At 46.2% G+C, this 18559-nt stretch overlaps 2 protein-coding genes across 4 annotated transcripts in view; one reads left to right on the top strand and one right to left on the bottom strand.

The window, feature by feature from the left end:
- LOC119383410 (sodium- and chloride-dependent glycine transporter 1) overlaps positions 1–15908 on the top strand; it is a 90718-nt gene extending 74810 nt beyond the window's left edge. For all 3 annotated transcript variants that reach the window (XM_037651521.2, XM_049412502.1, XM_037651522.2), the window contains exons 8-14: positions 1356–1459; positions 2809–3046; positions 3584–3712; positions 3937–4036; positions 5305–5414; positions 6022–6186; positions 8170–15908. In XM_037651521.2, coding sequence (XP_037507449.1) covers positions 1356–1459; positions 2809–3046; positions 3584–3712; positions 3937–4036; positions 5305–5414; positions 6022–6186; positions 8170–8343 — 1020 coding nt within the window. In that variant the 3' untranslated portion in view covers positions 8344–15908. The remainder of the gene's footprint in view (positions 1–1355; positions 1460–2808; positions 3047–3583; positions 3713–3936; positions 4037–5304; positions 5415–6021; positions 6187–8169) is intronic.
- A 1073-nt stretch (positions 15909–16981) lies between these two features.
- The window catches only part of LOC119381750 (uncharacterized), a 29704-nt gene continuing 28126 nt past the window's right edge, over positions 16982–18559 (bottom strand). The window contains exon 13 of the mRNA XM_037649516.2: positions 16982–17738. Coding sequence (XP_037505444.1) covers positions 17559–17738 — 180 coding nt within the window. The 3' untranslated portion in view covers positions 16982–17558. The remainder of the gene's footprint in view (positions 17739–18559) is intronic.

An 18559-nucleotide genomic window follows, 5' to 3' on the forward strand; every position in this document is an offset into this window, starting at 1 on the left:
TTCGGTTGACTCCTCCGAAATGCGGGCTCGACACGTCGAAATTCTCTCCTGCGCAGCGCCGCGATGAGCACTAGCGCATGCGCGTCCCCTCCCCCTCCCTCTCCTCTCCTACGCTGCTCCCTTCTCGCGCGCCTCTCTACCGCGTTCCCCGCTCGCCCTGTGTCGGTTGACTCCTCTGAAATGCGCGCTCGACATGCCGAAATTCTCTCCTGCGCAGCGCCGCGATGAGCGCCAGCGCTTGCGCGTCCCCTCCCCCTCTCTCTCCTCTCCTACGCTGCTCCCCTCTCGCGCGCCTGTCGACCGCGTTCCCCGCTCGCCTTGTGAGAATTAAAGGCCAGGACAGAGGGAAGACACGAGGCGCGTAGTGTTCCTCTTCGCATTCCACGACGCGAGGTCGGTAGCATGCCCGAGGTCGGTAGCATGCCCAACGAACGCCAACGGAACGCGATCGTGCAAGTGCTCCGGCTTCGCATAGCCTCATGGTCCCCTTTAGCGGGAGATGGTGTAACTTTTTTAAATGGGAGCGCTACTTCAAATCGAGGCACTGATATGCAACTATCGGAAGTTTTTATATCTTTGCGGTCAATCTACGCTATGAAATCTCTAACTTTAGAGCAAGGCAGTAGTTGAAGATTAACGTGTCACATATTTAATCGCATATCAGTATTCTTGCGCCGCTTTAGTTTGTTGTAAAAGTTGCCGATAGAGCTCTAAACATTCTTTAGATCTGCCAAACATGCGACAACGCTTGACATGTGCGGCATTTATCTCATGCATTTCCATATTCATGACGTGACCATTAAAACGACTTTAAAAAGGAAAAAAATCAAGTTAGTAGGAATTAGCAAATTGTTCATCTACAATATTCTGCCGTTAGTGGCTGCTTTATCCGGTATAACAAACACGAAAAGCAAATACAGGTGGCAACGTCGCATTGAAGTTACGCTACTTATTCACTATGACGTCATCAAATTTGAGAGCTTCTGCCCTGGCCTGTATTGTATCTTTATTGCCGCAGATGAACTACATTGTATTCTAACAGACAGACTCAACTAAGCAAGTTTTGAAACTTTGCCGAAAATACCTCAATAAGGTTGAGATATGCTTCTAAATTCGTGACGTCACACTTAACGCGGTGATTTTAGACAGAAGTTAAAAACTGATCTATCTGGAACCTTACGTTGTTCTTCTAATCATGAACGTATGACTGCTGATTTCGCGAAGATACTTACTTAGACAATGTCCTATTAGCATTAAATGATTAGCGTTTCATTTTAGTGTCTCTGATCATTCCTCTGTGCCGTTTCTGATAAAGGCGAAACGAAGACTCACCGAACCCCTTATTTCTCGCTCAGGTCTGGGGAGATGCGGCGGTGCAGATATTTTTCGCTCTGAGTCCGGCCTGGGGCGGACTCATCACACTTTCGTCCTACAACAAGTTTCATAACGACTGTTACAAGTGAGTTTCCCCTTTCGTCACTGTGTTAAAAAATGACGCGTGCTTTCCGATTCGTGACTCATCCATGATTCTTTTTTCGCTTACCACATTCGGTGATATAACGGCGTTATAAATCCAGCGGTAGTGAGTGCGTATTTAAGCGTGTGTGTGTGGTGTGTGTGTGTGTGTGTGTGTGTGTGTGTGTGTGTGTGTGTGTGTGTGTGTGTGTGTGTGTTTGTAAGTGTGTGTGTGTGTTTGTAAGTGTGTGTGTGTAAGTGGCTGCTAATGATCACACTGAACGCATGAAAGCGTTGAATATATTTACATGGACAAGAGAAGCAGTATTTTACTTGTGAGGAACGTGTTTTAGCGCCGATGGGAGCGGCTATTCGTGCACACCAATTTCCGAGCCTATTATTTGAATAATCGATGCTGTTCATCGGTGCTCGCGGGCGGCCGCCTTCGTATTCTTCGCTTCTTTTCTTACTGTTCGATCTGTCTTTCCCAAGTCACACGTGTGTTTCAAGCTCGCGAGTCTCCTTTTATTCTTGCAGTTTCCTTCCTACAGTACTAGTCGTTGTACTTGTTATATTTTGTTGTTCTTGTTATATTTCCATGATCAACGATACGCTTCCATCTCTCTTCATGACCCGTAAAAAGCAATGATCAATAAAATCAATAAATGCCTTCTCTTTCAATACAGTATGTATGAGGTCTCTACAACACGCCCACTTGTCATAAACGTTTCGAGGCGAAGTAAAATTAGTCCGACTATATTTGGTAGCTAATGCTCAGAAGTTGTATCAATTCATTGGGAAAAACTACCGAACAACGTAGCGCATAAAATAAACGCTAACGAAGACCTATCACGCCTGTTAGGGAGATTCGATTGTTGGCAATTACCTGCGCAATAATTATGAGACGTTCATTTTGTTCGGCGGAGGTATTTGGCCCGAGATATTTCGTCGGACAGAGATAGTTCTTATACGCCGATATATTTCGATGTGCAGAGATGTTGGCGCGAAATTGAATAATGAAACTTTGGCCTTTATTTATTTCTTCTGTTGATAAACCTATCATGATGAAGATAACGATAGTAGCGAAGAAAAAAAACAGACCTAAAAAGACGGGACAAGAAAGGACACAGACCACGGCGCGTCTTTTTAGCGCAGTTTTTCCACTCGTAATCATGAACCAACCATCTCAAATGCGTACCCTAACGATAGTAGGTTTTGCATAGAATATCTCACCAGTATAAATTATTTTTCACCTTAATGTTCTTTTAATGGAGCGTGTGTTCCATTCAGAACTGAGAGCTGTTCCTTTGTGCTACTGCAGCAGCTGTGTGACATGTCACCATTCGATTGCAGGGACTCCCTAATCGTGTCTGTGAGCAACGTGCTGACGAGCATCTTTGCCGGCTTTGTGATCTTCTCGGTGATTGGGTATCTGGCTCACGAGCTCAACGTCGAGGTGGAGCACGTCGTGGACCAGGGCGCCGGCCTCGCCTTCATCGTCTACCCCGAAGTGGTTGCCCGACTGCCGGTCGCACCCCTGTGGGCCTTCCTCTTCTTCTTCATGCTGCTTACCCTCGGCCTCGACAGTCAGGTATCGTCGCCTCGTGTTATGCTTGCTGGGAGTCGTCTCATCTCGTCTTTTCTTCCGCCACGATTTTCCAATGCAGTTTGGTTGTGGTCTCCTCACCTGGGACACAGTTACTGCACTGCGCATTTTAGCCGCCTCATTTAACATGAACACACATGATCTCGTAACGTTCCTACGCAAATCACTAATGTAGTGACAATAACGGGGTACCTGTATGCTACACTATGCCTTCAAATGAAAGCCTCTAGACAACTGACACTTCTTTGTGTGGCACCTCTAGTCGTGCTCCGGAAGACAGAACGTGCAATCTTTATTGTTGATATTATATTTTCCCTGTGTGTATATTTTGCTAAAAATTAACAACTGTGTAATATATGTACTCGCAGTGTGCGGCGAATAGATTATTGTTTATATTGCCATTTTTTTACAATACCGCTTAGCCCATTGGGTACCCCTTTATCGAGTTAGTCCTCGTAAATCTGACGTGATGTTCATTTTACTTATCTGTTCCGTTCTTGTGCCCCATTCCCGTCTTTTCAGTTTGCTCTTCTAGAGACTGTGTCCACTGCAATCTTTGACCGGTTCCCGAACCTGAGAGAAAAGAAGACGCTTGTGGTTCTCGCAATATCAGTTTTTGGCTACCTTGGAGGCCTAATATTCACGACACGGGTAAGTCAATAATTAAAACCGTAATGTATGTCTTCTTTTTTTCATCCGCAGGCTCTGTTACCAGTATTTCACGGTATGAAAAATTGTTGCTGTTAACGTTTTCTTGAAATCTGTAACAATATTTTAGTTATCACATACACTCTTTAAAACCTTGTTTGGTGTTGAGGTTTTGCTTACTAGTGAATAAAGGAATTTATTCGTTGCTGTTTCTATCTCAATGATAGGCTGGAGTTCATTGGCTGGAGCTATTCGACAAGTACGCCGCAAGTTTGTCTGTGCTAATCATTGCCATCGGAGAGTGCACTATCATCTCCTGGTACTATGGTAAGTATGATCAGTAATATATAGCGTAAGCATTGCAAGACGCTCAGATAAGGTGCAAGCATGGTTTACAATGTCTGGGGCAAACCGTGTAGCTTAAGGAAACAAGGCATAACTCAAAAGACAGGAATAAACGCGTGGCGGTATAAGCGTATTCAGAACCCCCTCATACTCTCCGCTTTTAAATAATAATAATATCTGGGGTTTAACTACTCTCCGCTTTTACGTAGTATTCAAGTTTCATAGTAAAGTTGAAGAAAGTTTCATAGTAAAGTTGAAGAAAAGCAGGAAAGCAGTTTGATTTAATGATCACGATTTGCAGGCGTGCGATGATGTAGGCCTGAAGATTACTAAGCATTACTGAGTATTATTTGAGCGTTTCGGAGCCCCAATTAGGCCTCAAATACTTACATAAACAAATCGAAAAACATTGAGCCGTGTGCTCCGGATTGCTTGCTGATCAACTTCTTCGCTTCTGTTTGCCATGTGACTTAGGTCACACAAATCTTGAGCATGAGCAGCATCACGGCTGTTATTTGTTCACTGACCCATTCGCTTGCATACGTGATATGAACAAGTGAATTCTCTGAATTCTATTTTTTACTTAGTTTCGTTTTAGTCGTCTGTTGAATAAGCGAGTATGTTTTCTGTGTATTTGGGGCAATCTAAGTCCGCTCTTTGAACAGAAAGTTATAGCCTCGTTAATCAAGCAGCGAATGATGTTACGTGCAACCTACATTCCCTTGTCTCTTTGTAAACAAGAAATTGATCTGCCACCTATGTAAATGAGCAGTAAGCAGGAGTAAAATTTCTTCTATTTGACATTGAAACTTCAGGAGTGTACAAGAAGTGTTGTGTTTACTTGTGTAGCTTGTCTAAAGCACCAGACAAACACGTGGACGAGCAGATGAAGAAGAAATGAAACAGTTGGCAAGTGGAGCCGTTGCGTGCATAACACTGCATATAATGAGAAGGCAATGAGGCCGAAAGAGTCATTGCAGGGTGGGAAAAGTAACTGTGAAAAAAATCAGTAATGATCGCCATCATGTGCATGGCGCTCTAAATATTAACATCATCATCTTCATTATCGTCGTCGTCGCATCATAACCTTGCAAGAGAAGCAACAATGATATAAACTCGAAGGTGAAACGTTAGACATTATGATCAGCGCAAGCAATTACCACATTATCGGCGCTAACACCTGAATTAATCACTTACATTCTTTTTACGTCTTCTCGTGTTATACGCTGTGTCATCTCTGTGTGCTGTAGGTGCGGAGAAGTTTCTCTGCGACATCGAGAAAATGATCGGATCTCGCTCCTACGCGTGGACAATGTTCTGGACCATCATGTGGAAATACTTCACACCAGCCACGTTAGTGGTGAGTGGGTTTTTGTTTATATGCCTACGTAACTGCCTTTTCCTACATGACCATGTGTATCACTTTTAAGTGAAGTACTTCAGGTTAAAGGCTAAAGGTTTTGAATCGTCTGATATAGCTTAACCTGCCGAAGGTAAATGAAGATAATGCCTTTGTGATGTTCCTGTTACACCGCTAGTCGTGTCGGCCTTGTCACGAATAACTTAGTGTCTCTGTGGTGTGGTACGCACATATGAACTCAAGCGAAATTTAAAGGCATGGGAGCACACGCAGCTTTCAAATTATATACGTAACAGCTAACTCGTGCACTTCTGGCTGCCAGAGCCACCACATGTAGCAAGGTGTAGCCACCACGCTGGTCACTCTCTCTATTAAGTATAATCGGGAGCTCCCTACTATGGCGTCCCTATACGTGTCCACTGCGCAGCACTGAGGTGTCAAACCAGTTATCTTAATTTACACATAAACAGCTATGCGTCTCTTTACGGAAAGGTTATCGAAATTGCCAAGTTCATATTTATGCGGCAGTGAACGCGTAAAGCGTTCGCTGGGGATCTCCTATAGTTGCGGAAGCAAGTGCTTAATTCGTATGTGATTTGTCACCCAGTTCATCCTGATCTTCAACATCGTGGAGCACTCTCAAGCGAAGGGCACCGACTACCCGCCTTGGGCCATCGGCGTCGGCTGGACTATCGTGTTCATACCACTCGCCACCATTCTCGTCCTCATGATCATCAAGCTCTGCTCAGTGCCTAAGGGAAGCCTGGGACACGTGAGTCATGCGCTCGTGCTTACGCTACGGAGGCGCTTCCCATTTATTACGCTGAAAGATTGTAATGTGTTTAGCGTTATTTGAAAAACTGTACAAAGCTTACGCTATGAATATGTTCGTATCAAACGCATTTTACTCAGTGGCTCAACTTGCCAACTAGCTTGGACCACGAGGTCTTTCTGACTGCTGGTTTGCAGAGCAGGCAACACAAACAACTCGTTCCTGGTTGCTCTCTAACTTTCTACAATGCTTGGGTAACTGGGTATGCATCCGACCAAACAACTTTGGCATTCACTGCCTATGTGATATTGATGTGTGCACCTTATTGGCTAGCCACTCGGATTGGGATTACCAATGTGATCCAAGAGACCTGTAGCCATACATACTTTAAACCAATAGCGCCACATCCACTGCATCCATCTGCCACGACGACATCAAGCGCCCACGCCAAACGCGGCCTGCTTGATGGAGAGTCATTGCAGTGAAGTTGCAGGCAGCACAGTATCGTGCTTCGCATGTGTTGGTAGAGAGAGAGAGAGAGAGAGACTCTTTATTAGAAAAAAGGTGATTTTTGCCGGCGTCAGTATACCGCTTGCATGCTACTCTGTGAAGGGTAAATTTGTATATGATTCATACATGGACTTAAGGGCCCTTATTCACGAAGGTTATCGCTCGGAATGTTTTGCGCAGAAAGGGAACTGCACTTCGTATTTGTCACAGTGCCTTCTAAACCACGAGCATACAGGGTTTCTTTCGGCTTCTCACTAGCTTTGCGGCCTTCAAAAGCTAAAGACAAATGTTTATTGTGACATTATCTCATCGCTTCGAAAAGCATGAGAGAAATGTCTGGCGGAGCGTTGTTCTTTATAAATAGAAATAACTTGGACGAAAGCTGCGACCCTTGTTTCTCCATCACTGCCAACTCTCCGGCTATCGAAAATGGCATCTCTTTCCGAAAGCGGCTTCCTGGCACAATGTCAGGTCTTTCTTTGCCAGACAGGAGGCTGACATATGACTAGTAAAGTTAGTGCCAAATCACCTCGTGTAGAAGACATTTTCGCTCTCTCGAATACTGTAGTCATCTGACATTTTCATTGGGAACCGCTCCTACAATAGCGACTGTAATCCGATCCGAAAATTATTCTGATGCGATACCGCGATGCTTTTGCTTCTAGATTGGACGAAACGTGTTCATCAAACTCGCAAAGGCAGAGGATGATGCTTAGGTGCTAAAGCATGTAATACTGTGTGTTCTAAAGCAAAAGCCTGATTCGAACATCAGCCTGAGCGAAAAGCCGGCGTTGAATCGAAATGGTTTTAAAAGTCACGTGACAACCCGAAAGCCACGTGGTTCGAGGCGTGCGACCTGCTACCAGCGATTTCACTTGGTCAGTGCGGTGTTCGCGTGACTAAAAACTGATAAAGCGGCGCGGGCATGATACAAAATGCGAGGTAAAATAGCCACATCGGATGGCTTTCGCCTTCGCGTCGGTTGCAGTCGCACGCGCATTGACACCCATTAGCAGGCGACACATATCATTGTAGGCGCCGTGTTCTCACCGCTCAGTTAGCGTTGAAGCGATAAACAGCACGAATGTCGTTTCGCTCGCTGCAGCGGCCGCCTTTCCTTACGCCAGCGTTTTGTTGAGTTTAGCCAGCTCGGTTGCTAAAGGAGTTAGCTGGTAACCTTACTTCGTATAACATTCCAATTTCATGCTAATGCAGTCATTGCATCGCCCGTGCGGTGAAACTGCGACCTCTTTTAGCAGTCCTCTGTCTACTTTCAAGATGCTTAACAATATGGTAGAACGCCAGCTGGTCCAGTCGCATACGTTGCTGCTGTTCCTTTTAAAGAACCTTGATCACCCTTTTATAAACCTTTTTGACCCACTAACCTTCGTCTTCTACCCTGCGACCATAGGCATGTCGATTAAGTCACTCCGAGTGTGTTCCTTCACACTGCCTTCTCTTTTTCCCGCGCAGCGCGTGGCCGTCACCATGAGGCCGACCGAGGGCTGGGGCCCGGCGCAGACGCAGCAGTCATTGAGGCCCGACGCCACGGACGAGAATGGTAGCATGAACGGCGGTATCGGACGCGAGAACTCCTTCGACAACCCTTCCTTCAACGTGACGTACACGTTCGAGACGACCATCTGATGACTGCAGGACCTCTGCACCTCCCTGCGAAGCAAGAACAGGTCCAACGACTGAGTCCGAGCCGCCTCGAGGGCGGCTTAACCGGACTCAGCGGCGGAGGTGCAGAACGGAGCGCTGCAGCAGCCAGCGCTCTACTCATCAAAGCGGATGATTAAGGAGCATCGAGTTGGCCACAGTCCTCCCTTCCAGCTCTCTACTCAGTCTGAGTACTCGTGTGGACACTCGGTGCATGGTGACACGCGCGCGGTGCCACGGTTTTTGTCTTTAACGAGAAGGTGCCGCTCACGGTTCAGGATGTGACGAGGCAACAGGCCTCTTCGCGAACGCTTGTTTGTTCGTGATGGACCTCGACCGCGGGAGGAAAAGCGGGGCGCGTGAACATACTCCCTTTAGCCTTGCCAGCTCACGCATGCGATCAGACGCGTGAGAACTCGGTCGATGGCGCCGTGATGTTCATTCACCTTTCCGCGCTGTTCTAGCTGGAGGAGCCGAAAAACCGAGAATGAAAACTCGGCAGGAAGGTTCAGCCGAAGCAGTAACGTCACTTTTTCACGCAGACTCGACAAAGGAAGAGTGTTCTTTCCTTACTTCGGCGCGTGTCAGAATTTTAGTCAGAGAAAGGGTATGTCCTCGAAAGAAATTTTGTTTAGCAAAGACGTCCTCGGTGGAACGAGGTGAATGTAGATGATGTTACGACTAGTTGTCCACGTGTGTCGTTTTCATCTTATTTACATGACTGGCGTCGCACCCTGTTCGCTCAGTGACATTGTTTTAGTGTTCTTTCAACTGAACGATGACGTGTGAATATCTGCATTTTTCGTCTTAGTTCTCTCACGGTGCGTGCGTACGCGTGGCTCTGCTTCCTGGTGAAGCAACCATCACGCAGTCGCCGCCGATATTCACTTGCTGACCTCAAGTTGTCTCTGATCTCGTCACTGTACTTTCCACTTGTGAGGATGACTTTGAGCCCTCCCATCTCAGTGGCTTCTGGGCTCCTCTCAAAGCGGAGCCATTAAAAAAAATCAGCGTTTCGTACGCTTTTGTAGCGAGACATTCAATGCGTACAGTACACGTACCAGCTGAAGAAAAAAAAAATAAGACCTCACATTCTCACGGTTTCTCGACAACCGACATACGTGTCGAGCACATTCCAGAGGACATGACGTCAGCAAGCACATCCGACAACCCTTATCGTGCCGCTAGCGGCGTCTGCTTGTGATTCTGATGTTCATACGAGATACGTGTAACATATAGCATCGTCAAGAAGGACATGAAGTTTATTTCTCCCGACACAGCACTGCTTGTACAAAACGGTGTATTGTTGATAGCCTGCTTATTTATTCGTACGCTGTCGATCTTGTTGGACGATTAACGGTTGAGTTTGGAGAAATCTATCTGGACGCTCCTTCAATGAAGGTTCTGTGTCGTTGTCGTGTATGCATGTTCTTTTTTTTTTTCACTTCCGAGACAGTGTTTGCTGGTGTGAACAAATGCTCCTGTGCTTATATATCGCTTTTCTTTTGCATCGCCCTCATTTCGCTATCGAAGGACGAATACCCACCGACACGCTGTTATAGACTTAGATCAATCGTACGCTAAACCGCTTAGTTGGTGTTACATTAGTCGTGTGTTACGTGTAGTTTATGACAACGTTGTCGTGATGTTTCGAGTGCTTAGAATGTGATCGCAGAAATTCCTTGTCACGAGTCTATGTCATGAAGTGTGATTTCCTCGAGTCGTTGACGCGCGTAGCGTATAGTATATCGAGTTATATAGCTTTGTAAGAGAAAAAAAAAGTGACATTTGCAAAACTAACGAAGTGCTTGACATTGTACATTGAGATGAGAAGTTATTTTGCATAGTTACAATTTTTGTAGAGTATAGCACGTAAGTTTCGAAAGCCGCGCGGAGTCGTCGCTCAGCTGCCTAGCGACCTCCGAACGGTGAAAAGTGCACGATCGCTGCCATTGGATAATTTGCGTGGCAGCGCGCATAGCACGGCCCTTTAAGTGTACGGGTTTCTGTTACGCAGCGTTCGTTCTCTGCTATGGCAGTGTGAAATATGTGCGTTAGTCATTCCAACTAAATGTTCGATATTCCATTGCTCGTCGCACGTAGACTCTGGGAGTCGTAGTTTCATTCTCAATTTATACGCGTTGTTAAACGGGTTCTTTTTTTTTTCTCGTTCCCGTGCGAGGTTGTTTTCATTTTTCTGCGCATTTAGTAACGTCTCACGGATAATTATGTCCCGGCTTTTATGTTACACCAGTAATTCGACAATGTTGAGAGAGCTTTCGCTTTTGTTTCTTATGGCTGGATTCGCCAACTAGCCGAATATCCGGGCCGAATACCCTGGCTGCCATTTAGCCAGTAGGACTAACTGTAGTGGTAATACAAGAACTCAGTACTGGCGGTAATCCTGATTCTCAAACCGCGAAGGGCGAGCGTACGAGTCAACACACGCCCGCTCAAAGCATCCTTAGTTTTGTTACCTGTGTTCTATCGACTTTCGATATATGACTCAGTTGTACTTTCTGATCTAGGCTGTTGAAAATTACTTTACCAAAGTGCTCGAAACACAAATCGATTATATCTCACTAGGTGTCCGAACCTTATCCCAGAAATGCGCCTGCGCACGGACTTAGCGATAATCTCCGCCCCGGCAGGAACGGGCGACTATTTCCTAGAATCAGTGTGTGTACATTTCTTCTCGAAATCTTCAGCGGGAGCTTATTCACTGCGTGTTCTTATGAGAGAGAGAGAGACTGAAAATAATGCTCCCCTGTGGCGGCCTCTGCACATGCCCGAACGTCATTTTAGTTTACCGCACCGGCGAATTGAATCGCGAATATGTAGACTGTGCCTAAACACTAGCCTGATGAACTCTTGTGTAACGCTCAGCATATGTGACTCGTAGTAGCAGACACTCGGGTGTAAATAGTGTACATTAGTGTGTTAGCTGTATGTGTCTACAGCGCTCTAGTTCTCCCGTTATCTCTTTCTCTCTCGATCTCCGCGCGAAACCGGCATGACAGAGGCAGGGCATCACGTGTACATTGCGTGTATAGAGAGTACCTTTTCGTGTGGGGTGGTCGCTCAGGTGACTGGGACGCGGGGTTCAAAACCTTGCGCTCATATTTTTCTGATTTACCCTTATTTGTCTTTAACCAGGAGGAGGGTGTTACTGGGTTTTTTTTTATTTTCGTTTATTTTTTCATTTAGCTCGAGCTTTGTGGCGCACTGGGATGTCGCACGATGCCGCACGTCTCAGTTGGTGGTAGGGCTGTCAGACAAGTGAATGGGGATTCTTGCGAACAGTGCGGCAGCGAATGAAAGGTAGTATAAACAATTGGTCGAGCTTCGTTTGCGTCTTGCGGGCGAGAGATTAGATATACCAGATAAGCTTCGCAACACGTGTGCCAGTGGTGTGATCAACTCACTGATTTTATCGTTCGGCGACAGTCTTAGTGACAAGCAATAGTTAAAAGCTTGACCGCAGCCCCTCCTTGTTGAGGAACAATTAGTTTCGGTCAGTAACCTTGTCTTAATTAGACCGTTATAAGTAATCCGGGGCTTGGACAACGATAATGAGACTTGTAGCAATCCTTGAGCTTGCGGTTAAAAGAGTCTTTTTTTTTTCGGATGCTTAAAGGAATTTATCGATGCGTCCGTAGAATGAAAAATAATAAGTGATGAGATGGGTGAGATATTAACCGCGAGAAACCTTTTTTTTTTCAAAGTCAATCGGTCTCAGTTGCGATGGGAGCAATGAAATAAGAAAGCTCGCAGAAAAACCTAGCTGGCTGCATCTAAGGCAGAAATAAACCTTCATCAGCCTATGCATGGCACACAATAGTCAGCATTATTCTGACAGCTCGAATATACGTTTGTGACAGTACAAAGATGGTGAAAGCGGTTCCATCAGTCACGCGATGACGTGAACGCAACCTCGTCTCACTGAGCGTTCAAAAAGTATTCGAGCGTTAGGAGGCAAGCGCTCGTAAAGCCTGTAGATCTGAAAGGGCCAGTCTCAGCTCGCGGACAAAACCGCCAATGAGGGTGCGTGGGAGGCTGGGGGTGTGCCAACTCGAGGAAAACGTTTTGGATTGGTTTACCTTGCCACTCATTTCACCTTGTACTCTCTGGTAAGAAACAGTACGGGAGCGAACTTGCTTCACACTCGAGCACACCCGGGGATTGATGTCAGTTAGCCAAGTACACTTCAATGTCTACTCGTTTAGCGCTCCCGCAGTACTTACACAGAACCTATTCAAAACAGCACGCCTACACTACAGCTATCAATGCTGCTGCTCGTTAACCCGGACTCTGTAAGCAATATGAACCGCATCCAAAACGAAACTTTGGGGCAGCGGCAGTCAGCTCCCACACCGCACCCGTTGCGTTTGGCTGGTCAATCAAGCTGTGCCATATAGTTGTGTAACACGAGTCTTGCCGAAGCCATCTTTTAGGGCACGCCTACTTCAGCCCTCTCCTGTCTCTCCTCCTCCTCCTGGAATATAGTCTTTCATGAGGGGCGCGGCGGTGTTCTTTTTTGCCAGCGGGAGCGGCCCGCGCCGTCACGGGCCCCCGCGGGCTGTCGGGATCGGTCTCCTTCCGTCTATATACTGTCGTACCTAACACTCGCTTCACAACACTCATCGCTGCATCAGATCGAGCGTGGGCGCATATTCCGTCTCTCCCCGTTTCCAGTACGGTGTTGACGTTCGTCGCTGCCGGGCAGCCGGTTTCCAGATCTGCAGTGAAGCGGCGAAATCGGACGGTAAGCCAGTATTCGGTAAACAACGGTATGCCGCCGCTCATCTCGAAGGTCATGCTTAAAGGGATGCTAAAAGGAAACTACACGAAGTGCTGACTAGTAGATTGTACGTGTTATCGCGAGAATGCCTTTTGTTTTCAGGCAAATGTTAGTTTCTTAGATAAGGAGCAAAAAGACATTTCCTTTTTTTTTTCATTGAAGATCATACTAAACGAAGCCGCCAATTACGGCAGCATCGAAGTGATCATTTCTTTGTATACGCCTCTTCAGACCATTCTTATGGAGGAAATGTTTCTGGACATATTTTAGCCCGAAGTTGCTCTCAGTCGGGTACAAAAAGTAACTTCCTTAGCTGAGACGGTATGACCATTCTCTGACAGTCTACGACGTCGTAGAAGCCTGGTGCAGAAATTTCCGAATAGCGTCGCCAGTGGCCAGGCGTCCTTGCATTTTGTTGGCAGTCGGGCCTCTGCTTATGGGCATATGGGCGATATGCTTAGTCTTCTGTCATGCTACGTGCTATTCCAAATTCGTGTGAAATCTCTCTTTAGCTCCCCTTTAAGGTGAAGGTGCACACTGACTCTGCTTTCGCTCGCACCGCCCGATGAAATCGCAGTGTAGGATTGCCTGTCATTGGTGCAGTTGATGGCGCCATCGTGCACCGTTGGGCTAGGCGGCAACGTTCTGGGTGGAAGCGGCTGTCCGAGGAAAGTTACCGTAAAACAAAAATGAAAGTTGAAGTGTCTGTGAGCACGGGTGCGAAGTTGGCGCTGTCAAGCTTACGTGTAACTGGTACCAGCCGAGGCGAGAACATAATATTTGTTGGGGTTTTACGTCCCGAAACCGCGATACAATTGATACAATCATGAGGGACGCCGTAGTGGAGGGCTCCGGAAATTTTTACCACCTGGTATTCCTAAACGTGCACCCAATTGCACGTTAAAGAACACAAGATGTGTACGCGGGCCTCTAGCATTTCGCCTCCGTTGCCATGCGTCCGCCGCGGCCGGAATTCGATCCCGCGACCTTCGGGTCAGCAGTCGAGCACCATAAGCACTACACCACCGTGGCAGATGGAGGCGAGAGTATCATTTATTGTTAGAAATAAAATCACAAATTGGTGATTTCTTTCGTATTCATCTAATAGACATTTTTATGTCTGTACTTAAGCGATATTACGATGTGACCGAATACTTCGCTACAAAGGTTCGTGGACAAACTCATAAGCAAGAGGAATGTATTGACTAAAGCGATGTTTAGTTCCAATAACTAAATTCTGCTTCGTTTTGTGTACGTCCCAGAGTTCTTGCTAAACTTATCTAAGCACGCACGTCCACAAACTTATTTTTCTATGTTATTATTACTCGCTACGAAAACATTTCATTTCAGTCTATTGAACATTCACTAGAAATCGCGCTTGCGTATCTCAAGAAACCGTTTACCGCACGCCTTCATTTCGCTCGTCTATGCCTCGGCGATACCTCGGTCACACGGAGCATCCCAGCGCTGTCTTCTCGCCAGTGACGCCGCAAGGTGACGTTGTCAACCGCGCTCTCTTGCTGCTGCAGCGTTGTTTGAGACGCGAGGAGCGACGAGCACTTCTTGAGGACAGCACGAGACGTTGTAAATAGGGAAAACACCGGAACGCGGTCGCACGCAGTATATGGACGGAACGCAAGGTTTGTCCTTGTTGGACTGTGTGATAACATGTATATAGACCTTTCGGCTCACCGTCAGCTACAAGTAGATGAATACCGCGTCGAAGTGTGTAGACTGAAGGCACCTCGGTCGTTTTTTGTTTTTATTTTTCTGTGGATGTTTTGCTTCTGCCTCGTCAAGAACGGTTACGTATGCATTTCCACATGCTTGTGCAGAGCACGGCGTTGGCATAGATAACGTTTCTCTATCAAACGTTTAGCTCGGTATGAATGCACACAAAACCCATACGAGGATACGGGTGGAGAGCACTAACAGACGAGTGCATGCTCCTTTGTGAAGCAGTTGTCAAGTAGCACTCGTCACGTACCTATTCATGTGATCATTTCATTATGCTTAAGTTATTGTAAAATTGTAAAAACGCAATTCGAGGTGTGTCTTTGTACTGTGCTGACAATATTTGATATTGACACGGAGTCCACGGAAATTCCCACATGAATAATATTGGACGCAATTATTATAATGCATACGTAACCGTTTAGGGTGTGGGCGGTATACCTGTGAAAAATATGTATACACGAAAAAAAAAAAAAAAAAGAGATCGTTGACTGTTTTTGAGAGTCTGAGGTATCGAACGTTGGAAATTCGAGGTGATGCTAAATGCAAGAGGTTTATTTTTGTTGAGAGTGCTATCGTTACGTCTAGCTGTTTTTTATTACTATTATTATTCGCGTAAATATAATGTCTATTGTATCGCGGTTTAATATGCTTTTTCTTTAGGCGGCCACATGTTCACACGCTTCTGTTGGTTTCTAAAGCAAAGCGATCAGTGAAGTATCCTCGAAATCCCAATTATACAACTGAATTTTATCAAAGTCGTTTCATTCCTCGAATACGTTAATATTCGCAGTACCTGTAAGTCGCGATTGGTAAGCACATTGGTCGAGAGTGTCATGATTGTTTCTTCTTTATGCCGCTGCAGTTAAGTTTCGTTTCACTTGAAAAGAGGTGCCTTTTGTGACTCTGTACGAGCCAGTGTTGTTGTTGAACCGATGTGAGCACGTGTACATTGGAAAGGATACATCTGTACCTTGAGTTTGATAGCTGAATAAAATGAGATAAAAGAAAAATACCCGACAATGTCCTGCGATTTCATTTGAGACGTTCTTTTGCTGATGGATAAATCTCGCGGTACTCGACACAATGGGATCCAGATAGTTGTTTATTTCACACAGATAAGGTAGGCGCTCGTAAATACAGTCGATGATAAGGTGCTGACCCCTTGTGTGCAACGCCAGCAAAATGATGTAGACCTTATCTCCTCTTAACTCTCGTCACGATTTATATCTATAGCCCACAACAGCGCACCCATTTCCTTGCAAACGCAAACAACGCTTTGTTAAGCCAAATAAAAGTTGTCCAGGCTACAACATGCACGTCGTAATGTGCAGTGAACGTCATGGGTTTAGGGACCAAGAGGGGAAAGAAAAGGGGTGTATATTCCCGCTGCATTGGCAGGCAGCCTTGAATTTATACTTCCGTCCTTTTCTAAAACGGTCTAACAACATGTACCGTAGAGTACGACCAAATACAGTCACAAATTGCTGGGCAATTCAAAGCTTCCCCAGAAGAATCCCTAAACTTCTGACGACTATATACTGTACATTAATAAATAGTTTCGTAGTATGTGATAACATTAGAGGCTGAAATAAGAATGGTGTAAGTAATACGCATATAGTGGGCAGTGGATCGTAAAGACATCATTGTTCTGTTATAGCAATGGTAATACAGTGTAACACAAGCAAGCTTTGGATCATCGCAATAAGTCGGGCGCCCTGCTGTCAATGCTTTCCGCCAGAGACTTGCCCGTTCGGCAGCAGTTCGTTTTCCACCTTTGCTAATTGAAAGCACTGATCACTAACGAACGTGCAATTATATTATAGAGATGTTTTAGAAGTGTCACACTCCCAATATCGCTGCGTATTTTTTGTACTGCGGTGATGTTTTTAACGCACATGCGTTCAGGCAAATTATGGTGTAGCTATTCCAATCCAGCCACGTGTTAATTATGCGTGAACAAACATAAATATATGTGTGCGTAAGATATACAAGTACCGACCCTAAAAATAACTCTACACGTGTGCCTCTTGGACGCTTTCAAAGTGAGTAATTACCGATGCGGCGAAACACGTTAACCTATCTTCAAGAAACACGTTAACCTATCTCCCCTATCGGCCTAAGCTTTGTTGGTAATGAATGAAAAATGGCTGTGACAATGTACAAACACCACCTTTTAAACGAGTGCAATCCCATTAGCGTACTGGAAACACAACTAAAGGGCCAACTCGCAAGATTGTGGTGTCGTTGACGAACTTAATTAGCAATAACACCACTACAAATGCCTTATCGAACACTTCTAGACTAGATGTATGTTACTGTATGACTCAACGACATGGTTTACCGTGATTTAGAGTGTATGCCACACCCTCAAACACCTTTTCCAATCACGCCCCTTTTGAATTAGCCCTCTCTTCACAACTGGTGCAATTCTACTAGCGCCAAAGGAAGAAAAGAGTCATCGACCTATTCTTACGTAGCAAGAAGCTACAAGGAAATCCGTACGGATTTGTCAGAAAGTTCCGTCTCCCAATTTACGATCCCTGATCCAGGATTCAAAGTGAGGATTTTTTTTTTATCTACTCTGAAGCTCTTCTCCTGATAAATCAGCATAAAAACGGTTAGAGAACTAGTGTCTCCTTTTGCGGGCATCTCCGTTTAGTTTTTACGCGAAGCTCTCGCCGTTCTGCGTCCTCTGTGCTACCGTGAACTTCTGCAGCTCGCCGCGGATGGCGCTGAGCATCGCCTGGGTGGAATCTCGGACGCTGGAAGTTATGGGAGATTGTTCACCAGGATCTGCTCTCCGGGAGGACACCGACTCGTCGTCCCTGTTTAACTTGCACTCCTGAAAGACCAAAGTTTGCAAGCAGAACGGCTTAGGCGCGCATTGTACAGAGGAAAGTGGACCGCTATTCACTTAACGAAATATTTGTGGCGCAGCTGAGACAAGGAAGAAAAAAATTACACCATCTCCCGCTAAAGGGGACCATGAGACGATGCGAAGCCGGAGCACTTGCACGATCGCGTTCCGTTGGCGTTCGCTGGGCATCCTACCGACCTCGCGTCGTGGAACGCGAAGAGGAATACCACTACGCGCGTCGTGTCTTTCCTCTAGCCTGGCCGTTAAGTCTCACAGGGCGTGCGGGGAACGTCGACAGGCGCGCGAGAGAGAGTCAGCGTAGGAGAGGAGAGAGAGGGGGAGGGGACGCGCATGCGCTGGCCCTCATCGCGGCGCTGCGCAGGAGAGAATTTCGGCATGTCGAGCCCGCATTTCAGAGGAGCCAACCGAGGCAAGCGCTGGACTGAACGCGCGCAGCGCTCTACTATTTGAAGGAGAGGAGACTAGAGGAGCGTATGCGCCGTGAGAGCAGAAGCGAGAACGCAGGAGAAGCGCAAGCAGGTGCTGGTAGAGAAGTGGAGAGAGTAACGCGCAGCTGTTGGAGAGAGGGAAGGAGGAGAGTCGCGCATGCGTAGTGTGAGTGCGGACTACCACGCTGCTGTGGATTACCACGCCGCGTTACATACCCCCGAGCAAGAGATACTTTGCATCTAAAAACGAGAGAAGACTGCGATAGGGAGCCAGACTTTCAGCTAGCTTACTTTCCGCACAGCCCCCAAATATATGTATTTCCATATATGCGCACAAAGAGAGGGCGCAGCACAAGC

Source organism: Rhipicephalus sanguineus, chromosome 2 (genome assembly GCF_013339695.2).
Source record: "Rhipicephalus sanguineus isolate Rsan-2018 chromosome 2, BIME_Rsan_1.4, whole genome shotgun sequence".
Taxonomy (NCBI): Eukaryota; Metazoa; Arthropoda; class Arachnida; order Ixodida; family Ixodidae; genus Rhipicephalus; species Rhipicephalus sanguineus.